This window comes from Phyllostomus discolor, chromosome 3 (assembly GCF_004126475.2).
Source record: "Phyllostomus discolor isolate MPI-MPIP mPhyDis1 chromosome 3, mPhyDis1.pri.v3, whole genome shotgun sequence".
Classification (NCBI taxonomy): domain Eukaryota; kingdom Metazoa; phylum Chordata; class Mammalia; order Chiroptera; family Phyllostomidae; genus Phyllostomus; species Phyllostomus discolor.
In genome coordinates this window covers 91609851-91631243 of record NC_040905.2, presented here as the reverse complement: position 1 = coordinate 91631243, position 21393 = coordinate 91609851, and the positions used below count along the sequence as shown (strand labels likewise).

At 56.2% G+C, this 21393-nt stretch overlaps 1 protein-coding gene across 1 annotated transcript in view; it reads right to left on the bottom strand.

The window, feature by feature from the left end:
* Window positions 1-10152: 10152 nt before the first annotated feature.
* LOC114496469 (homeobox protein cut-like 1) overlaps window positions 10153-21393 on the bottom strand; it is a 345941-nt gene continuing 334700 nt past the window's right edge. The window contains 1 exon segment of the mRNA XM_028511916.2: window positions 10153-19292. Within this exon segment, the coding sequence (XP_028367717.1) occupies window positions 18608-19292 (685 nt within the window). The 3' untranslated portion in view covers window positions 10153-18607.

The following is a 21393-nucleotide window of genomic DNA, read 5'->3' as shown; positions in this document are numbered from 1 at the left end:
CCCAATCCCGAGGAAGCTCCGCCTGGGGGACAGGGAGGGGTAGGACAGGAGAAGGGGGGCCCTGGGAGGGGAGGCCCTACGCACGCTGTCGGAGGGTGGGCCCCAAGCCCCCACCGGTACTCTGTACTTGGATCGAAGACCCCGAATCCGTCAGACTGGGCGCCCCAGCTCCAGGGGGAGTACGGGGACTCCGAGGGTGCTGGGAGGCGGTGAGTCTCCCGCCCCGAGTTCTGGCCTCTGCACTGCAGGAGGCCGCCTCCCTTCCAGCGCTGGGAGCTCTCTGGCTGCATTTCCACGCCAAGGCCTCCCTGGGGAGCAGCCCCCACCCACCAGCCCTCTACAAGCCACTGGCAGGGTCAGAGGGCATCAAGGCCTCAAGGGGGCAGCGTGTCAGGCTGAGGCCTAGAAAGGCAAGTGGGACCAGGGCTCCAGCTGCACCACCTCCTCCCCCTGCCCTGCTCCCAGCTGGCCCGGGCTGCACGGGGCACCGGGTCGGCCCCTCCTCACCATAGAACAGGGCTGTGGCCTCTTTGATGGGCTCTGGGATCTTCTCCAGGCTGTGCTCAGCCGCACCCTGCAATGAGAGGAAGGGGTGGGGGAGGCACCTTCACGTGCGGCATTGAAACGTCCTTCCAAGGTGCCAAGCAAAGTCGGGGACGAGGAGCAGTTGGGTGGTCTGCTGGTAGGGGTGGGCACAGTGGCGGCTGCAGGAGGGCCTGGAGAGGCCGCCAAGCATGGGCCACCAAAGGAAGGCAGGGTGACCCTGGCCTGCCAGCCAGCCTGCTGCATGTCCTGGGCCAGTCCAGCTTTTCCCCTGAGCCCTTTTCTTCATTTATAAAGTGGGGGGCGGTGACATGATGACCTCCAAGGGCGCTTTGGGCTCCAGCCACCCATGATGTTGAGGCCTCAGGTCTCCTTGCTGTAAGATGGGTGGTAACCCTGGCCTCGCTTCTGTCCAGAGCTCCAGGGCAGACATCCAAGCCAGTGCCTGCCTCTCTGCCCTGCGTCCTGGCCTCCTGAATCGGGCCTTCAGGTGAAGGGAACAGGCAAAACCCAGAGGAAGAGCCCAGGCAGGTGGTGAGGGGGAGGGCATGGAGGGTGGGCTCACCTCGGCGTCTGGTCGCTGGATGGACTGGATGGTGCTGAGATCTTGCTCCAGGCGGGCGATCAGCTCCCTCTGCTCAGCCGCTGTGGCCACAGCCTCGGTGACGTGGACCTGCAGCTCCGCACAGCGCCCTGTTGCCAAAGGAAGACGTGGTCATCAGAGGGAGCCTGGTGAGACCTTGGTGCCGTCCGTCCGGCCTGCCTCTCCAACCACCAGCCAGCGAGTGGGACTCCTGGGGGCCTCAGGGAAGTGTCGGCGGCTCCTTCCCCACCTTCCACTGTCCACGGGACCACCATCTGAGAGGCCAGCAGGGTCAGGGGCACCACTGGCCCCAAGAACTCTCTATGCCCACAAACTTCCCTGGGTAGGGGAAGGTGCCCAGGTCAAGGATTTAGGAGGAACGGGTCGACCCCGACTCTGCCATGACCAGCTGGGTGAGCCTGGCCAGCCGCCTCCCTCTCCAGGCCTCACTCTGCCCTGTCCCCAGGGAAAAGAGGTTGAACACGAGCCCCAGTTTTCTCCCAGGCTGCTGCCCTGGGTCAATGCCCAGGGGAGGCCTCGGGGGTCGCAGAGGTGGAGAGAGGTACAGGAGGTGCCGGTGGGGGGAGGGGGCAAGGGCTCCCGCCTCTGGAGCCAACACCAGTGCCTCTCACCCATGGGCCCCTGTATGCTGGTGGGGACGGGGTGGAGCCCCAGGAATCCCCTGACCCACGGCCCTGTCCCTTTTCTCCGCCTGAGTGCTATCTGTCTTCACCACACAGCAAGTCCAAAATAATTCTGTGTGGAGACGTTCCTGCCCTTTTGGGAGGTGGGGGATGTTGAGGCGGCCTCCCAGCCCAGCCCCCTCGGGAGCCTTCAGCAGCTACTGGCGGGGAGGACCGTGGTGGCCTGGGAGCCGGGCAGACCTGAGTGTCACCTCCGCCTCTGCTTCTGGTTGGCTGTGTGGCTCTGGGCAGCTGAACCGCTTGGTCTGGGCCTCACTTGTAAAATGGCGAGGACAACAACCCTTTTTCAGGGCCCTAGAGAGGGAGGCGTAAGCTCTGAGGCACAGGATGCTGTCCTTTGGGGGGGGGGGGGGGGGGCTGCGGACAGCATGGCCACCAGAGGGCACTGTGGCCTCAGAAATGTCCCAGGCTGTGCAGTGCAAGGCAGGCTCTGAGCCTTCCTGGTGGACTCACCCCTCACTGTGCACCCTGCTGGCCAGCGGGCCAACCCAGGCCTGGCTGGGCTCAGGCCCCTGGTCAGGGCTGGGGCGCCGGCTCCAGCTCTACCTGCTCCATCTCCTAGGTGCCTGCTGTATGCCAAGCATTTTACACACCTCACAATAGCCCGGTCAGTCTGGACAGATGATCCCTGTTCTACAGATAAACTGAGGCCAGACCCTGGGGTGTCCACCCCAGCCATGTCCGAGTCCTTCCCCAGGGAAGGCCCTGCTGGTTTAGAACCTGAATAGCTTCCTTCCTTCAGGTATCACTGAGCCCTCTTTGTACCTGGCAAGCAGGTGATGTTGGCAGACGTGAGGGGTCTGAGGTAGGGCTGGGGGAAGAGGCTGGACCCAAGGGCAGGGCCAAGTCAAGAAGGGAGGCCTGTGGGTGGCAGGGCTGGGGTCTGGCCTGCAAGAGCTCCATGCAGACCCCGTGGGCGAGAGGCCCGAGCGCCAGAGCCCGCTGGCCTGGGGTGGAGCCCTTGGTGCCAGGCCTGCGGGATGGGTGTGAAGAGCAGAGTCACCTTGCTGCAGGACCCGTGCTTAGGGGTGAGGTGGACGGGAGTCGTGGTGAGATGTGGGAGAGGGACCTTGGGAGGGGACAGGTTCAGTTCCCGCCACTGGGTACCCATAAGGACGGCTGCAAACAGGAGCACTTCCAAAAGTGGTGTTGGGACCGACCCCGTGGGGTGGGCAGACAGGCCCCAGCACAAGAGGAGGGTGTGGAGCCCAGAGAAGGCTCAGGTGAGAAGCACCCCACTTCCAGGGACGGGAGCCCCAGGGGCAGGGGGACAGGGCCCAGGGGGAGAGCCTGTGAGAGGCGGCCCAGCAGGGCGAGCCCTGTCCCCAGAGGCCTGCACGCAGCGCGGTGCAGAGGGGAAGCACGGCGAGGGTTGGGCGCAATGCAGTGAGATGACAGCATTTTATTTTATCTGTCACCGGTCTGTGGCCACCCCAGCATGGCCTCAGCCAGGACCCTGTGGTAGGAGCGACTTGCAGCTGTGGGCATGGGGGAGACGTGGGGGTCCCAGGCTGGTTTTTCTGTGTACCTGCGTCTGCACCTGCGGCTAAGGGGTTGGGCACACAGGTCCCGGACAGCAGACTCCCAGTCCTAGGCAGCCCCAGCCAGACAGTGCCCGGACACTTTGTTACACTGGCCTGGGGAGCCTGCAGCCGCTGCCGCTGCTGCTGCCGCTGCAGCACATGCTCCCACACACACGAGCACGGGGTTAGCCGCTAAACTGATCACTGGGGTGCAAGGCTGAGTGTTGGGGTAGCTATCCCTGAAGGGGTGGTGCTGGGTGAAACTGAGGGCCGGCTGGCTGTCGTTCCCAGCAGACCTGGAGGACAGCTTCCCATGAGTCCCAGCAAAGAAGCTGGGCCCGGGCAGGAGACCCGAGGAGACCTGGACATTGTCCGGGAGCCCGGCTGGATCCCGGCCACGACCTGTCGTTCCATGCTGGGGGGATGAGGAGGCCAGGAGACTGACCACGCGGGCACCCCTGATGCAGGGGTGCCCCGCTGTGCTCAGCCTCCCACCCGGGGAAGGGGAGAGCAGCAGCTCAGGGAGCCTGTGTGTGGGGAGTCGGACACATGGGCCTGAGGCCGGAGATGCGGGCAGGTGGGAGCTCCCTGCACGGGGCTGGCTGAGCACTGCCCCCCCCCCCCCGCCCCCTCCGCCCCCACCCCGTCCCAGCAGCAGATGTGGAGCGCACTGAGAGCTGCGGCGAGAATGGCCAGAACATCCTGGAACGCCCACGTTCTCAGGGGTGACCTGGAATACACCCGGAAAAGAGGAGGCAGGAGGCGGGATGGAAATCGAGAGAATGTGCTAAGGCTCCGAGTTGAACAGGGGCCATCAATGGGCAAGGAGGGGTCACCGGTGTCCCTAGAAAGGCTGCATGTGGCCCTGGCCAGGTAGTGCAGTTGCTCAGAGCTTTGTTTCAATACGCCAGGATTGCGGGTGGGCTCCCCGGTCAGGGCGCATACAAGAAGCAACCAAGAAAAATGCATGAATAAGTGGAATAACAAGTGTTTCTCTCTCAAATCAATTAAAAAAAGAAAAAAAAGAAAGACTGAGTGAGGTAAGGGCTGGAGTGAATCTGCTGGTGAGCATTCAGTCCAGGGAGCCATGGGCCAGAAGCAGTAGGGGTGTGGAGGAGGGACCCGGGGACCACTCGGGACAGACGCCCCATGGGGCTGCATGATGGGCAAGCCTGGTGGGAAGGGTGTGCTCAAGGGGGAGGGTCCTCGGGAGTATAGAACAAGCAGAACGGAGTATCTGCAGCGGGGGAAGGGGCCTCTGGAGGGGGAGAGGCCGCTCCTGGGGGGGGTCGGGGGGGAGTGGAGAGAGATCTCTTGGCCTCTTCAAGGTGGCAAGGCCCCTTTGTGACGGGCCCACAGCAGCCTCCTGTCCTTAAGAGAGTCCACGGACTCATGCCCTTCTGGGAGAATCTGAGAAGGCTCCCTAGAGGATACATTTCACAAAGGGGAGAAACATGAAAGCAAGGTCAAGGTCAAGACTTAGAAGGCGGGACTATAACTTAAGAACAAGGCATCATTTCTGACTGCAGACTGATTACAGGCAGAACCTTATCTCGACTGGACGTATCACAATGGCACGGCCTGGGCCACTGTGTCCACAGTTTTCCTGAGGGCGGGGCCCTGCGTCATCCCCTCGTTGGCCGTGGGGAAGCCAGGCAGGCGCTCTGCAGCTGCTCAAACACATCACCTCTCCGCCGGGACAGCTCTGAGGGCAGCCGAGCCGCTCACACAGCCACCCGGCCCTGCCTCTGCATCTGTTCGTGCCCGCAGGCGCCAGCCCCTCACTTCCACGCAGGGGGTCCCCCAGCAAGTGCCCTCTCTCCTTCGGCCTCAGCTCTGGCCTCTTCTTTCCACAGGCACACAGCCACGTTCTTCTCCTTCCCGACCCTTCCTCTGGACTCCGCCGCCCCCTTCAGCAAACTGCCTGAAGGAGCCGTCTATTCTGTGTTCACTTCTCTCAGCCCTTCCTGTCAGACTCAGATGCCACCCTGTCAACTGTCCGTGCCAAGGTCACGCACCGCTGTGCGCTGAGCCCTCGTCTTGCTGACCCATCAGCACCCGGCTCCAGGTCCCTGTGCCCTCCCGGGCCTCCTGTCCAGCTGGCCCCTCCTCCTCAGCTTCCCTCCCCGGTTCTCCTCCTCTGAAGCTGTGAACCCTGCTGCCCCAGGGCACTGTGCCTGCACACGCCTCTCTCCTCCCGTTCACTCTGCACCTTGAGGGCCCTTGATAAGCCGGTGACTCTCCAAGCATCGCTCCAGCACACGCCTTTGCCAGGCTCACTCTCTACTGGGATGGTAACTCAAACGAACGGGTACAAACTGAAGCCCAACACCGCCCTGCCCCCGCTGCCCGCCCCAGCCTGCTTCATGGCCGCAGGGCCCCGGTGCACAGCCCCGGGGTGCAAGGCCATCCCCCAGCGGCCCAGACCTATCCCTTGGGGAGTGTCCGCCTTGTCTCTCCCTTCTTGCACGGAACCTGTCCCAAGTCCTGTTTTTGGCTTGGGTACATCCAGAACCAGCCACTTTTTGCCACTGCCGCCACCTGGTCCAAGTCACAAACTCTCATCTCGATTATGGCAACAGCCTCCTCACTGGTCCCCCTTTCCCGCCCTCACCCCTAAAACGAGTCACACAGCTGCCACCAGAGAACCTTTTAAACAGCAAGATCAGATCACACTCTGTTCAAACCCTCCAGCGGCCCCCACAGCCCTCCGTGCAACAGCCAAGGCCCCGCCACGGCCCCCCAAGGCCCCGCCGGCTCTGCGTCCGCCTGTCTCTCCAGCCCGCCGGTCTGCCCTGTGGCTACTCGGCCCCGGCTACACCAGCTCCTGGCGCGTGCGCGCTACGTGGCCTTTGCCTCGCTGTTCCCCTGCCTGGAGTGTTCTTCCCTCAGGTCTGCATGGTTTGCTCCTCACCCGTCAGACTGTGCGGGTGCTACCCACACAGCGAGGCCCAGCCCGCCCACCCGGCTGAACACGTTAACCCTCCCACTTGCTCCCCCAGGCTCCCAGCTTATTTCCCCCCATGACATTTACCGCTGTCAAAGCCACTATGTAATTCGCTCACTTATGATGTTTGCCGCTTGTCTCCCCTCTAGAAGGGAAGTTCCAGGTCTGCCCCCTGCAGTGCCCTAGCCAGGGCCCAGAGCAGCAGTGCATGCCGGCCCTTCCTGAGTGTCAGCTGACTGGTCGAGTGGGTTCTGCCCGGCAGGGGGCACTGCTGGCTGGGCCCGTCAGCGAGGGCCCGGCAGGGCCCAGCTGCCTTTGCCGGTCCCACCACCCGACGGCACCAGCCAGGCCCCGCCACTGGGACCGCACACGTGCCAGCGCAAAGCCCCGGGGTGACCTGCGCCTTGCGGAACGCGCACTTCGTGGAGCGGTTGGGGGCACCCCGCCTGCCAGCAGATGCTCTCCGCCCCACCGGAGCCCTTCCAGACGTCACAGGACAGGCCTCGCCCACAGCTGCCCCCTCCTGGCGTCGCTCTCATCGACAATGGGGTTCCGTGCGCCTGTCCCCAGCACCGCACATGCTGTCCCTCCGACAGGCCTCTGCTTGTTTCAGGACCGCCCCCCGGAAGCCCCGCCCTTTCCCAAGTAGCTGGTCACAGGCCCCACAGTACCAGTGAGGCCCAGCCCAGGCTGTGGTTCTGCACCGGGCCTGCCTCCCCTCTGGGCTGTGAGTGACTTGAGGCCAGCGGACACCTAGGCTGGCGCACGGAGCATTCCTGTGTCCCCGGCACAGAGCATTTCTCAGTGGACGTCTGCCGACTAGATCCGTGAGGGAGCTCCGTCACGCTGACCTCAGTGCTATTGCTATCTGGGCCAGGTCATTCTTTGTGGGTGTGGGGTGGACTCTCCTATACATTGTAGGGCGTTTGTCAGTGTCTCTGGCCACTCCTGAGATGCCAGTAGCACCCCTGTCCACTTGTGACAGACCAAAATGTCTCCAGACATCACTGAATGTGTTGAGGACAAAGTTGCCCCTCGTTGAGAACCAAGGTCCCAAGAGGATCTGGTCTCCTCAGACACAGGAGGCTTCTGGGCTTGGCTGTGAAGGGGCGGGGTTCGGCCTTGGCAGAAGCTTCACTCAGATGGGTCCCTAAGAGCGGACCGCCTCTGCGGAAGGCGCAGCCCTCTCTCCACGAGGGCGAGGGGCAGGTTGGGACCTTCCTTCCTGTGTGTGACCGAGTCCAGGGGCGGCAGCCTCAGCCACCCGAGGAGCCCGAGACTCGAGTCTTCAGCAGGGGCTGAAGGGAGAGCTGCGGGGCGTGGGGGACTCCGCTGCCTGAGCGGCGAGGCTGGCGGCTGCGGGCTCTGGCGAACCTGCGGGAGCGCCTGGCCTGCGCAGGCCCCTCCTGCACTGGCACAAGGCGGAAACAACCTTGGGTGGAGGCCGCTGCGGCAGCACCGAACTTGATGAAGTGTCACCCGCACCGACAGGCACAAGGAGCGCCGGCCGAGCGCTGAGCACGGGCCGAGCGCTCACCGCGGCTCGCAGGCACTGCCGCTTAGCCCTCTCAGCAGCCCCGTGAGTCCAGACTCCTTATATTCCCGCGTCCTTATATTCCCGTTCCAGAGATGGAAACAGGACTCAAAGAAGCGAAATTCATTCACCCTTTCAGAAAACATTTCCTGAGCATCGTCTGAGGCTTGCCCAAGGTCACCAGCTGGTGACAGATGCTGGGACTCGACTCCAATGCCGTTTGGCCGTCAGGAAGGGCCCCGATGCGCCCCTGTAAGGTGAGTGGGGTGGGGTCCTCACACCTAACTCCCTGGAGCTCCGCCCTCCACCTCCAACAGGGCAGCTCTGCTTCACCTGTTCACAAATAATTCTGCTTGAGAAAAACAAAAAGGCCCTCTCTACTGACACCCTGAGAGTCCAAGCTTCTTGGAAGAGACAGAAGCTTCTGAGTGCCTGCCCCAGGCTGGGTGGGGGCTGCACCTCCCACTCCCATTAACACAGCTCAGCCCACGCTGGGTGGGCCAGACTCCCACCAAGAGCGTGAAGCCCAGCCCACCCCCACCCCGATATCACAATCCGAACTTTCCCATCGGCTACCAACACTCCCACCCTTCAGGAGCCAACCCCGTGCTGAAGCAGAGAGCAGTAGCCTGCGTGCCCCTCAGAGCCGCCACGCGGGAGCCGCGCCCCCCCCCTCCCCCAGCCCTTGGGGGCTCTCAGAAACGCAGCAGACGGGACTGCAGCAGGCGGACGGCTCACTCCTTCATTCCGGCGACTCTATCTGGTCACTCTGCCCTGCCCTTGTCCACCTGCAATTGATTCCTCAGGGAATCAAACTGCACATCACCTGGCCAGACCCACTTCACCAGAGGGCAAGGAGGGAGCCCCCCTGGGCGGCTGAGCTCGGCCTGGGTGGGGCATCGCCCACTTGCAGCTGCAACATCTTGCTTCCTCGGCTGCCCTGGAGCTGGCAGTTCACAGACTTAAGTCAGGCTTGCAAATCACGGGCGACTGCTGCATTGCTTAGTTAAATCTCACTTGAAAAGCGCTTAGGGAGACTTTCTGGGTATAAGGACTTTGTGCTAAGTGGGTTTGTTTTGTTTTTTACATTTTACTTTTTAACTTAGCTAGTAGATCTTTAAAAAGTGGGAGCGTACCTAAACTAGCAAACAGAAAAGCAGCAGAATGTGAGCTGAGTTAGACCTTAGTTTGTCAAACTGATGGAGCTCTAGTGGTTTCATGCTCATTTCTCCCATCTTGGTAGGAGAGGGGCAGAAATTTGGGGGCAGCTTTAGGCATACCCATGCCCTTGAGTGACCCCATGAGACTTGGGGCTGCCGGGCCGGGGCGCCGGGCTCTGGTGGGAGACTGCCAGGCTCCGGGACCTCCCACTGGAGGGAGGCTTGAGTCCCGTGTAACTCATACTTCTGTGTCACACGTGGGAGCTTCACAACCGAAAACCACACACTAACGCATAAGGAACGAACACCTTCCAGTCACACGTCAGTAAGGATGGCGGCTCTTCTCCAACCCTGCAGCTCTTGAGATGAGGAACATCAGTCACAAGCCTGTGGACCACCAGTGGCCGACTCTCAGAGCTCTCCCATCCCAGCCCTAAGCAGGCGGGGGAGAGACCCCCTCCAGGGGCCGGACCATCGCAGAAACCCACACGACACCGTTCCCTCCTTCTGGAGTGGGAACACACCCGTCTGCTTTAACAGACGCCTTCAGCTGGTCCTTCTTCACACCAGGAGTCAAGAACACACCGAGAGACCCTCACAGAGCAGGCAGAGATGGCTGGCCATGGCCCCGGGCACCCAAGCCCATACACCGTACTGCTGCCACAGCCCAGTGCCACACACGGTGCTGTGGGCCCCCATTTCACAGACGGCGGAGTGGGTGCTGGGAGACTCAGCACCTCAAAGGTGCCCACACGGTCAGGGCGACACGAGTGAGCAGCAACTGTGTGTCTGCACAGAAATACCGAGCAGTGCGGCCTGCTGGTGCCCCGATCCCCACGCACCCTGCCCAGGCCCGGCTGCCTCGGAACGGCAAAGCTTGAGGTGCCTTTCGACCCCGAATTACAGTGTTTGCTGCTTCTCAGGCCAGAGCATTTTAAATAAAAACGACCCACACGTTCTTGTGTTTATATAAAAGATATTTACTTCAATTATCACACCTAGGGTGCTAGTGAATAATAATAATACATGGTGTGAGTTTCATACAGTGATATTGCTTCTCCATATCATATAGGGACCGTTGTACAGTGCTGAGAACGAACATCGTATGGCTAACCAAAGACAGAAGGGACAACACCGAGGGGCCGACGGGCGCCTCCCCCACCCCCATGCCAGCCGGATCAGCTTCTGACTCTTAATGTTGAAAACAGCAAGAAATAAAAATGGTACTAGAGATGGGTCACAGCAACACAGCAGAGGCTTCTCAAAGCTATTTGTACAAAAAAAAATGATGCCTTTTTTTTTTTGGTCAATTGGGTCTCTGTGAAGATTTTAAAAAAAGTCTATGATTGTGAGCATTAACAAATGAGCTCTAAAAACATCTAAGACTTAGTGCGTTACAGAAAATATAAAATACTGCTAAAATGTAAGACACCACGATACGCTGGGGGGAGCTGAGCTTACTGAGAATTCTCCGGAAGAAGCCCGCTGCTTCGAGAGCGCCGGGCCTGTGCTGTGTTTAGTAGTCTGGACGGGGCGTGGCTGCCCGCTCGCAGGCAAGTAGTTATTGCACAATCGCAAAGAGCTAGGTCTTCCTCAGTGGACAGGGGCGTGGGAAAACCACCTTTTCTTTTCCCACCGTTACAACAAGCTATCCTCAAATGCTTTATGAATTTTGAATGAATCCTCACATCTCCAAAATGCACAGCATTTTCTGAGGGGGTCTCAGATGGTGGGACATGAGATGCCGGTTTTCTCAAGGAAGGAGGCAGAAAACGGTTGGAGAGAGAGAAATGCATAGACTAATTAGAGAGAAATGCAAACCCTTTTGGGGGGATGAGGGCAGTTATTTCATTGGAGGGCATTCTTTCAGAGAGATGAGAACAAAATCAGACCTTGGATGGTTTTCAGAGAAGGGGAAAAGTCGTGGCGTGAAAAGTGGGTCGGGAGTCAGCGGGCCCCAAGGGGGCGGGGGCGGGGGCGGAGGCAGGTGCCTGCTCCACCTGGGGCAGGCCCGGTCCCTGCCTCGACCCAGAGGGGCTTCCTTCTCTGGCGCCCACGAGGGTGAGCCCACAGGCCCCAGAGCAGCCCCACTTCACCCTCACAGCCCAGTGCAAGCAGCCGGGTGTCTTGCTGGCTGTGCTGCTTGCCTCAGAAAGCTCTGTCCACATCTAACCTCCCTCTGCATTCAGCCACACTGAGGGGAGGAGAGGCTCCCCTCGACCTCCTTGGTGCGGGTCCTCAAGCCACAGCCGAATGAAGAAACACTGTTGCTTTAAAAGATGGTTTTGACCAAATTAGTATGCAAGAAAAACAACAACAACAACAACAACAACAAAAGCCAACTAAAACACGCCAACCCACGTGAGCCTGGCAAGAAACCACTCTCACTCGGAAGCCACAGCCCGGGCCAGGCCGCCGCGCCCTCGCGGAAACTTCATGAACCCAGAAGTCTTACAGAGGCTCTAGGAGGCTTTGGGGAACTGAATTTTGCTTAAGTCTCCTCTGCAGCTTCTCACGAGTGTTCTTCACCTCGGCGTTTCCTCACACTGGCAGATTTTTGTTCATCAACTCTCATTTAAAAAGTCAGACATGTGGAGACCACCGGTTTCTGAGTGGCTACTCTGGAGGCAGACGTCTGATTCTGCTGGAGAAGCCCCCTGTGCCCCCAGTCAGGTCCCCAGGCCCTTCGGTTCTTTTTTGGGGGGTGGGATGGGGAGGGCAGGAGGCAGAAGACAGTAACCACTGGAGTGATAGCAAAAAGCATTTATAACAACAACAAAACAACACAAAACAATATACTCCTGATAAGTACTTAAATGATTAACCTAATAATAAATAGAAGAGGATAGAAATAATTTTTTTTCTCAAGGAAATATCCTTTTATAATTATCCTCATGCACACTGGCAGGTCAGTAGCAGTCAATCCATCTCAACAAGAAAAGGTTAAGTGCTGGAAGGGATGGCTGTGGTCTCGCACGGCAGAGGTTCTCAGCGGCGGAGGCGCACGCGCCCGCCCCGCCCCCCAGCGGTTCTGGCCAAGGGCTCCGCAGGCCGAGCTCAGTGGTCAGAGCCAGGGGCAGGCTGGGGGGTGGGGCGGGGCCGCCTGCTTTCCCTTCAGTTTGGGAACACGTGGAACTACAGTGAACGTACTGATCCACAACCTGAATCGTCCTGGTCTAAAGCTTACTTTGAGTTCATTTGGTGTGCAATACATTATCTCTTAAAAATGAAGAAAAATGATTTCTATTGCACAGAGCTTTCACACATAGTCATCTATTTAAGTGCTTTCTGTTTAAAGCAAGCTACAAAAGAAGACAAAAGGAAAATGAAAAGGGGGGGGGGAAGAGGACTCTGAAACAAAAGCAGCCCCGTGCCACTTCCGTCTGTCTTGCTGACGGGAGTCTGAGTTCGCCGACGGAAGTCCCAGTGCTTCCGCGCTCACTGTGCTTCTGACTGTTTCCCACAGGGATGTGGCCGTGACATTGGGATATAAGGCACCTTTCCTTTCTGCTCACAGAAAGCTTGATACATAGCAAACAGCATATTTTGTGGTAAGAAATTAAAGCCTAAACGCTACAAAAGCTACAGTAACACAGACTATACTTCTTAACAGTGTTGGATAAATTAAAATGATCACGAAAAGCAACTCAAAGGCATTTTAAGTTTAATAACAGGGGGTTTGGGGAAGTGCACATTTATGCATAGCCTAATGTCTTTCTCTCACTAGCCTTTTTTTTTTTTAGGATTCTTTGCCCACGATGCCCAACTTTTGAAGTTAGCATTTTGGAGGAGACTAGGCGCTTTGGAAATGTCTTGTTAAAGCTAAATGTCACTTCATCCAAAAATGAGAATGGAGGTGATGCCACTGCCAGTGTGGACGCAGTATCTTTGGAGGGGAGGTGGCGGAAGGGCAGAAGCCAGGCCTGGGTGGGTGGGATCAGCTCCTGATGGGACCGATGAAGGGGGATTGCATTTCTTTCTTCCCTGACCAGGCATGAGCTCTCAGGGAGCGGGGCTGCTGGGGAAGCAAGGTTCTGGGGCAGGGCCCATTTTCGTCCAGCTGGCTGCTCCCTACACCCTGTCCTCTACTGTCTGGATTCACCCGGATGGAAATGGAAATGATACTGTGCACCAGGACCACTCTCTTAGAAAGCAGCACGCTGGTCAGCCTGTCGTCCAATGCACTGGGAAGTGGAACCCTGTCCCGTTGGAGTCCCAGGCCATCATTGTGCCGCTCAGGGCAGGAGCTCTGCCTCGTGGGCCACGAAGGCTCTCTTAATGCCTCCAAGGCCCAAACGAAACCCCTGGAGCACTGTGGGCATTTCTACACGTGAGCTTTTCCTGGTAAATGCCCAAGTGCATGATGATGGCACAAATCTTAGGCTCCCGTTTCCAAATTCTTTCCATCAAAACACTTTGGCCACCAAAATGGATGGTCCCAATTCCAACCAGCAGCCCTAAGAGCTGGTTTTCATTAGCACTGGGTAGAAACTGGCAAACTCTTTGGGAAAGAGGGACATGTGACTGGAGATTGGGCAAGTGGACTGGAGAATGCCATATCCTTTCCTGTCTTTGAGATGCTTCCAAAGGAGTGTCACAGTGGCGCTGAAGTCACAACCTCCCAGAGATGACAGAGACAGAGCTCCCCGATATCAGGTCAGAACCCTGGGGAAGTGTCCTCACGTGGCCATTTAGGGGCAGCCCAGGGCAAGGAAAATGCCTGGGATGGAGCTGAACAGCTGAACAGGAATGGGCAGAAATGAAGGCAGGCAAAGACAAGTCCCTCTGAGGCCTGAGACTGGCCCTGTCTGCCAAGGAAACAGCTGACAGATCTTCCAGAACAGGTGGAAGTACAGAGAAAAACCCGTGTGTCTCACAGAACACAGCTGTCTGTCCGTGTCGTGCTCAGAAGAGAGAAGATGCCTGCCCACCAGGCCAAGGTCACAGATGCCACCCTTCTAGCTTTCTCTCCCCCTGCACCCCACCCACCGCAGGGTTCTGACGGGTGTGGGCTGAGGAGTGACGTCAGACGGCAGCGTGGGCCAGTGAGGTAGACGGGGCGCCTGAGGGTCCTGACAACTGAGGATATGCAGGGAGGGAGCCAAACCTCTAGCCTGAAGGGACGTGGTCAACACCCACCACACAGGCCAGAACCCCGCCTTGCCACACTGCCGGCCGCACAGCTGGTGCGCTGGCCTCCAAGAGCAGGGCCTGTGAAGGCCACAAGCAGACCCTTGTTTTTGTGGGCCTGTGGGAGGCGCCTGTCACAGTGCATTTAAGGCAGAGGCTGCTGGTCCCTGGCTCCAGATCTACTAAGTCACGATCACCGTTTCACGGTGAGCTGACCCCAGGATGTGCATCTACTCCCCTGCTCCTCTGCTATTTTCAGTGAGGTTTGTTTCTTTAAAATCAGGGGAATGAAAACAACACACAGAATGCCAGCTGAGTTCATTGATCACTCCTGTGTGAAAGGGCACGACTTTAGGAGGGACAGAGAAACCCACCCAGCTGTAGCTGGGGAGGCGCCCTCCTGCAGCCTGAGCCGTCTGCTGACTCGGTGCACTCCCGTCTCTCAGGGCGTGACCGCCGCCGATCTTAGGGAAGTCAGCCCACACGACCCGCCTTCTGCCTGGGCAGCTCACGAACTGCACCACTGATGCACCCTGGCCCAGGAGGCAGCGTCTCTCGTGCCAGAGAGAGCACAGAGTGACATTTAACCCAAAGCTCAACAGCACTCTGGGTCTGGACCACCAGGCCACCAACTGGCAGACCTAAATGTCCACATCAGACAGGATGGTTTCAAAATGGGGGGAGAACAAAGATGCCAACAGGAAGGAAACTGGGCAGGGAGGCATTTGTGCTTAGGAAGTAGAGGGGGGCCACGCACGGTTATTTGTCGCCTCTGTCACTTTCCCAGACACAGTGGCCAGGGTTTGAGAGTACTCATACGAGTCAAGATCCTGGCATTTCCTGGAGACTTCTCCCAAGCCTGCGTCACAGGGCCGCCTGCTGACCATAAGCCACTGCGCACTGCGGTGTTCCTCAGGCGGGGTGGCTCTGAGAATAACTGACTCAAAGTAATAGCTGTGGTCATCTTTTTTTAAAGGAGAGCAGTCTGGTGGACAGAAGTCAGAGATGTCCTGACTGATCTGGAAGTTCTAGAGAGCTGGTCACCAGGGAGCCGGGTGGTGGAAGGGAGTGGGCACGGGTCTGGGCCAGAACCCACGCCTCCCACCACAGACACCGCGGGGAGAGCATGGGCGGGAGCCAGGGGTCAAGAGGCCAACTGCGAACACTGATTTTATGCTGAGCCTCCACTTAGCCAGCTAAGTAATGGCAAAAACCTTAAGTTATGAACACTGCCTCCAATTAACAAAAAGAAGCCATTTAAAATGGTATAATGGAGCTTGTAATTAAGTGTTAGTGTTTTATATGGAACCGTTTTCCCCAGGAGAGAGGTACAAATCAGCTTTTTAAACTGATGGAGCGTAAAGAGGAGGAGGTTGGCTGCTTGTGGGAGCTACTGCTTGGAACGCCTGCCCGCTGAAGGTAAAACCCCACGGAGGGGCTGCTGTTCAAGGCACTTGAATATTGCTTCTCAAGATGAAAGCTCAACCCTTAGACTCAAACTGAGGGGCGCAACGAGGAGGGGGACGCCCGCCCCCGCTGACACGTTTCTGTTACTTAGTGGCAGCTCTAAGAAGTATTGCAGACAGTGATAGCTTCAACACAAAAGAGAACAGGGCTGGGATGGCAATAGAAAAAAATAAATAGAGAAAAAATACAAATACAGAACTGCAAGCAAAAATTTAACCAACTGATTGTATCGAGCACCCAGATGTGAGTCTGGCAAAAGAGACAAAGTGGAAATCAACAATAACCTAGTTAAAAAACCCCAGCACAACAAAAACGACTAAATTGCTTGGAAGAGCCAAAGTGGCTATTTTAGACTGTTACTATTTGGCCACTAGAATGAACAAATTTATAATTTTTCAATTTCCTCGCATTTAATACCTCCATAAATAACAGTCATGCCTTTAAAACTAAAACACTACCCTAACATTTCCTGTTAACTCCCTGCTTTTGATTCTGATGAAAATCAGATATTTAGTGATTCATCACACACGATGACAGAATTCCCTCGAGGTTTTTGTGGAGAGGACACCACAGTACTGTCAGGGGCTCTGCTCCTCGCTGTCCTAAGGGTCACTAACGCCAACTCGCTCTTCTTAATGCGCCTGCACTGAGCCGGATGGTAACCTGTTTCCCCTTGAGCTCCTCCATTTTGAATTCTCCTCTGCTGAACCAGACCTCAGGTCCAGAGACGGTCCAACCACCGAAAGACAAGCGGCCTGCCTCACAGCCTCCTAGAGCCTTCTGAGAACTTCTCATTCATGAAAGGCATTGTCTTTAGTGTAGTGACTCTTAAATCTGTGAAAACTTGAACTAAGTGCTGCAGTTGCAGGTTAAAAGACTGTAAATGAAATATACAATTTCTAAAATGTCATGCAAGAAATGTGGTTTCGCATCTTACAGTCAAAGTCCTACAAGTTAATTAACACAAGCACACTGAGGTGCCACAGCGGGAGCACACCTCTAAACTTGTAACTCCCTCCCACCCCCGAATCAAAAAAGATAATATTAATTAAACTTAAGAAATAATGAATGCACCATTAAAATGTCATCCAAAGATGTTGACCTAAGACAAAGGTTTCAATGATACACAATACGGTCAAAAAGTTTTCAATCAGTAATATACAGTATGACAACTACATCTTGTAAATTATACCCAATACTGCCGGCAGTCTATCCCTCTAAAGAATATTTGCCCCTTTCATCCCTTCCTAACAATCAGATAATAAAATACAGCACCTATAAATAAGCAAAAAAAAATATATATATACCGAAATCATCTATTGTTAGTTTAAAGATATGGCAATAAAGGAGTCTAAATTAGCAAACTTGTAGAAGCCATAACTGAACAGCTTATTGAAAAAAGGTGGCAGTAATGCACTCTATGTGTGCACAGGTACTTAAGAAAATACACAGACGTATAAAATTGCACACACGCACACACGCACACTCACATCCGCCTCTATTCTCACGCATATACACATAGACAACAGGAGGAATCAGAGACAAGTTAGACTTCTGATTTGTACTTAGACTGACCTAAAAGACTCAGTAAAAGACTGCATAAAAGAACGTCCCGAGAGGCAATATGAGTGAAGAGTGAATGGTCTGGTCTGGAAGTGAAGAGTATCAACATTTTGGTGTCAGTTTGGGCCATCTCTGTGGGGGTGGGAGCAGAGCCCAGATTGCCACGTTCTCTCTTCTGCAGGGAAAGACGCTTCCCACGACTTCGACAGTCATCAGTGCTTGTGGTGGGAAGGAAGGGAGAGAGAGAGTGCGCGGGAGCCCTGCCCAGGCCCGGGGAGCGGCGTCCCCTGGTGGGGCTCAGTCCATCAGGCGCCTGGGAGAGTGGTGTGAGGTGTGGTGCCTTCTGTGCCAAGGAGAGACTGCTGCCTACGCGGAGTGGGCCCCGTTTGGCCCCAGAACTGTCTGCCGTGACCTCAGTGGCCTACTCTTTCCTCCTTTCTTTAAATGCTCACACATGTGCAGACGCACTAACACAGACGTAGACACCATAAATTAAACAAAATGAACGGGTACATGCTACAGTTCTAACTTGTCTCCTAAACCTCCGAGATATGAGGTCTGATCAGCGTGCTCTGCGGTTAGAGGTTAAAAAGCAGATTATAAAATACCTAGATTCGGATCTTTTCTTTTTGTCCTGATTTGGCCTAGAATGGAGTGTATTAAACAGACCCTGGTCAGCAAAAGCCCAGAGCCAGTTAAAGCTATGGATTGATGTGCACTACATGTCAGGTTCTATTCACGTACAAGAAAACACTACGTCAGCTACCACAAAATTGGTTATTTTCCTGATGTGACTTTTCTTTTTGTTAAAAAATATGTGGAGTAAATGTGTTTTATTTCAATTCAAAGCTTCAAACGAGAAGATTCTTTACTTGAAAATATTCAGGAATCCAAACTAGTGTGTTTAGAGTCGGTTTGACTGTGCAATCTCTTAGTGGCAACTGAACAGCTACAAAAACTTTCTTTTTTAATTTTTTTCTGAAAAATCCCCCCCCTTTCCTGGTTTAAGAAGATAATAGTGTATTATCGCTCTGAAGCCATTAGATGGCAGATAAAAAGCCCCCTTTTAATATGTGGGTTTGATTTTTTTTTTTTTAAAGCCCACACGAAAGAGGAGGGCGCAAGGCAAAGCTGTAAGAGTTATTCCAGAACCTGTGGAAATCACTTAGGGCAATAAAAAAAACACTTCAGGGTACAAAAAAGCTCGACTACACATTTCCGTTTTCTTCCTTGAAAACACGACATAGATTGGGCTTAATGCTCCTTTGTTTTCTATATGCACCTTGGCCTATGGCGATTTTGCCCTGTGGCCCGCAGGGCAGTAAGTGCGCAACGCGGTCCGGGCCGCGGGGTCGGCGCCGCCCCTCCGCCCCGCTCGGCGGGCTCGGCCGGCCCCGACGCGGCGCGGCCCGGCCCTGCTCGGCCCGGGGGGCGGGTGGGCGGACGGCGCCTCTCAGAACTCCCATTCGATGGGCTCCTCCCGGCTGGCGGCCTTCTCCAGGCGGTGGATGATGCTGTTCAAGTTCGCGGCCTTCTTCTTCCTCAAGGGGTTGTCTCGCGAGTCCCTGGCGCCCGCCGCCTCGGGGAGGCCGAAGAGGCTCTGCAGCGAGCTGGGCCTGCGGGCGGCCGCGGGCGCACTGGTGCTTGGCAAAGCGGAACCCCCGGCGGCGTCCCGGGCCCTGCAGGGGCCCTCCGCCGGCGGGGCGGCTGAGGTAGCGGCGTCCTCCCCGGCGGCGGGCGCGGCGGCGGCGGGTTTTGGCACAGGCCTCCGGCCTTCCGCGGGGCCTTCGGGCGGCGGCGGGGCCCGGGCTTGGCCCTCGTCCGCGTCGTCCGGGGCCAGGGTCCCCGAGGGCGGCGCCTCCGCCTTCTCCGACGGCCGCGGCGCTTCCTCCCGCTCCTCCGGGGCCGCGACGGCCTCCGCAGGCCCTCCCTGAGACTTGGTGGCGGCCGCGGGGCCACCCGACTCCTCAGCGTCCGCGGCGCCCGGGCCCTCGGCGGCCTCCACGCCGTCACAGCTGTCGCCCTCGGAGCTGGGCGCCGGCCGGCTGCTTCGGGCCGACGGGGAGTCGCTGGCCCCCGCCTGGCCCTGGCTCCCGGCCTGAATCTCCTCAATGAACAGTTCTCTGCGGATCCGAGACCTAGGAGACACAAGCAGGGAGAGCACCGTGAGGTGGCCGCTGAGCACAGGTGGACACAGGCCCCTTCCCTGGGGCCCGCTGGCCCCCCACTGCCCCTGTTCCAGCCCCGTCGCTCCTGCGCACTGAGTCTCACACTTCCACCCCAGCCTAGCCCGGAGCCGCTGCAAAGGCCCCACCCACTCGATGTGCCCCACACTGTGCGCCTTTGCATAAGCCGTCCCTTGGTTGGAATGCCAGTCTTCCATCCACTAGGATGGAGCATGGATGTCACTTATCCAATGGCACCTGCATCCCGGCCCTGCTGGGCCTCTGACCAGGCTGCGAATGGCGGGGTCCTGTTACTCTGTGCACAGGCCCTGGCCCAGCGAAGGTCTTACTGGTGTACAGTAACGAATGCTGAGGAGTTGCCAATGCAGGATGAACAGTAACCACTGCTTCCTCATCAGGACTTCATGACAGAGAAGCAATTATTAGTGAAGTGGAATTCCATCAAATTATGTTTCAACTGATGTCCTTCTTTGAAAGACCAGAGAAGGGTCACAAAGGGTGATGCCTGATCAAGCAGAAGGCAGGCCAAGCATGTGCCCCATGCATTAATCAACCTGAGTGCGGCAGACAGAGGGAAATGTGCTCCAGTGCTTTGCTGGGTCTGAAGGAAAAGACTGGGGCCCTGGCCGTCCCTGTTTGGGAGCCCTTGGAGACATCACGGAAAGGCTCCCATTAAGTCTTTCTGTGCTGAAGTTTCTCCCCCCATCATGCTGACAGTCCGAGCCTCAATCAGAAGTCTCTTTAGGTGTTTATTCCAGAGTTGAAAAGGCCAACTGTTAATGGCAAAGCATCTTCAGGTAAATTAGCATCAAGTCTAGCGTCCTGCAGAGATTAGCCTGCAGAAAGCCTTTGGATTAGGAATGCAGGAAAATATTTTCTGCAGTACATATAACTCAATATAGGTAATATTTTTTAGAACATGCACTCTATGTCACGTCTTGTGTTGGATGTGGGAAATGCTGGGACCAGGGAGAATCTGGCTGTAGCTTAGTCCAGTGTATCAGCTCTGCTGGTGGCTGTCTGCTACATGATCGTTCCTGGTACAGGGTGAGCTCTAAGACTCTTGTCCTGAAGAGGATTTCGGAGCCTGAGTTGCAGCATGAGGTCCTGAACACCCCTGGAGGTCCCTAGGGGTAACACTGGCTTTCCTCCTTCCCTGGGGCTACTGCCGGAGCCTGTGAAATGACGGTTCTGTCAAAAGGCTCCTGGGTACTATGCTGGGAGGGTAAACCTGTTCTTTACTGGCAGTTGAAACCACCAGTTGGGGTAAACACACAAACCCACTCCACCCTGTTTAGGTAAGTGGGGGGGCTAGACGGGCAGCTGCAGGTTTGGTCCTAGCCAGGTCACAGGCCCACCAAGTACTCACTCTGAGTCTGGGGGCAGACTGGCCCAGAAGAAGGCACAGGCTTTTAGAACCAGGCAAACTTGGATTTGAAATCTGGCTTTGTCACTTACTACCCATACAGCTTGGATAATTTCCTTAATGTTTTTGAGCAAAATGTAGAGAACTGTATCTTCTTTGCCGAGATAAGATTAAATAAAATATTAAAAGTATAATACAGGACCCAAAGTAGACCCCCCCCCAAACAAACTATTGTTACCATGGAGGTGCCTTTTGAATGACAGAAATACAAATGCTAAGGCTGAGGCAGACAGGTTGGGTTGGGGGTGGGAAGGAACAACCTCATGCCTGCGGCATGGGATCCAGGCTGCCACCCTCACAAGCTCAGTTAGCACGTGCAACCTTTCTCTGTAAAATGGGGCTGGCAGCACTGTACTTGACTGCTGATTGGAGGATCTAACGAGATGACACACCTATAAAGCTTGTGGCTCAGTGTCTGGCACATACAGGGTGGGACAAAAGTAGGTTCACAGTTGTGAGTACATAAAACAGAGTTTATCATTTATCCTTTATTGCATTATTTTTTAAAGATTTTATTTATTTATTTTTAGAGAGGGGAAGGGAGGGAGAAAGAGACTGAGAGAAACATCAGTGTGGTTGCCTCTTGAGTGCCCCCTACTGGGGACCTGGCCTGCAACCCAGGCATGT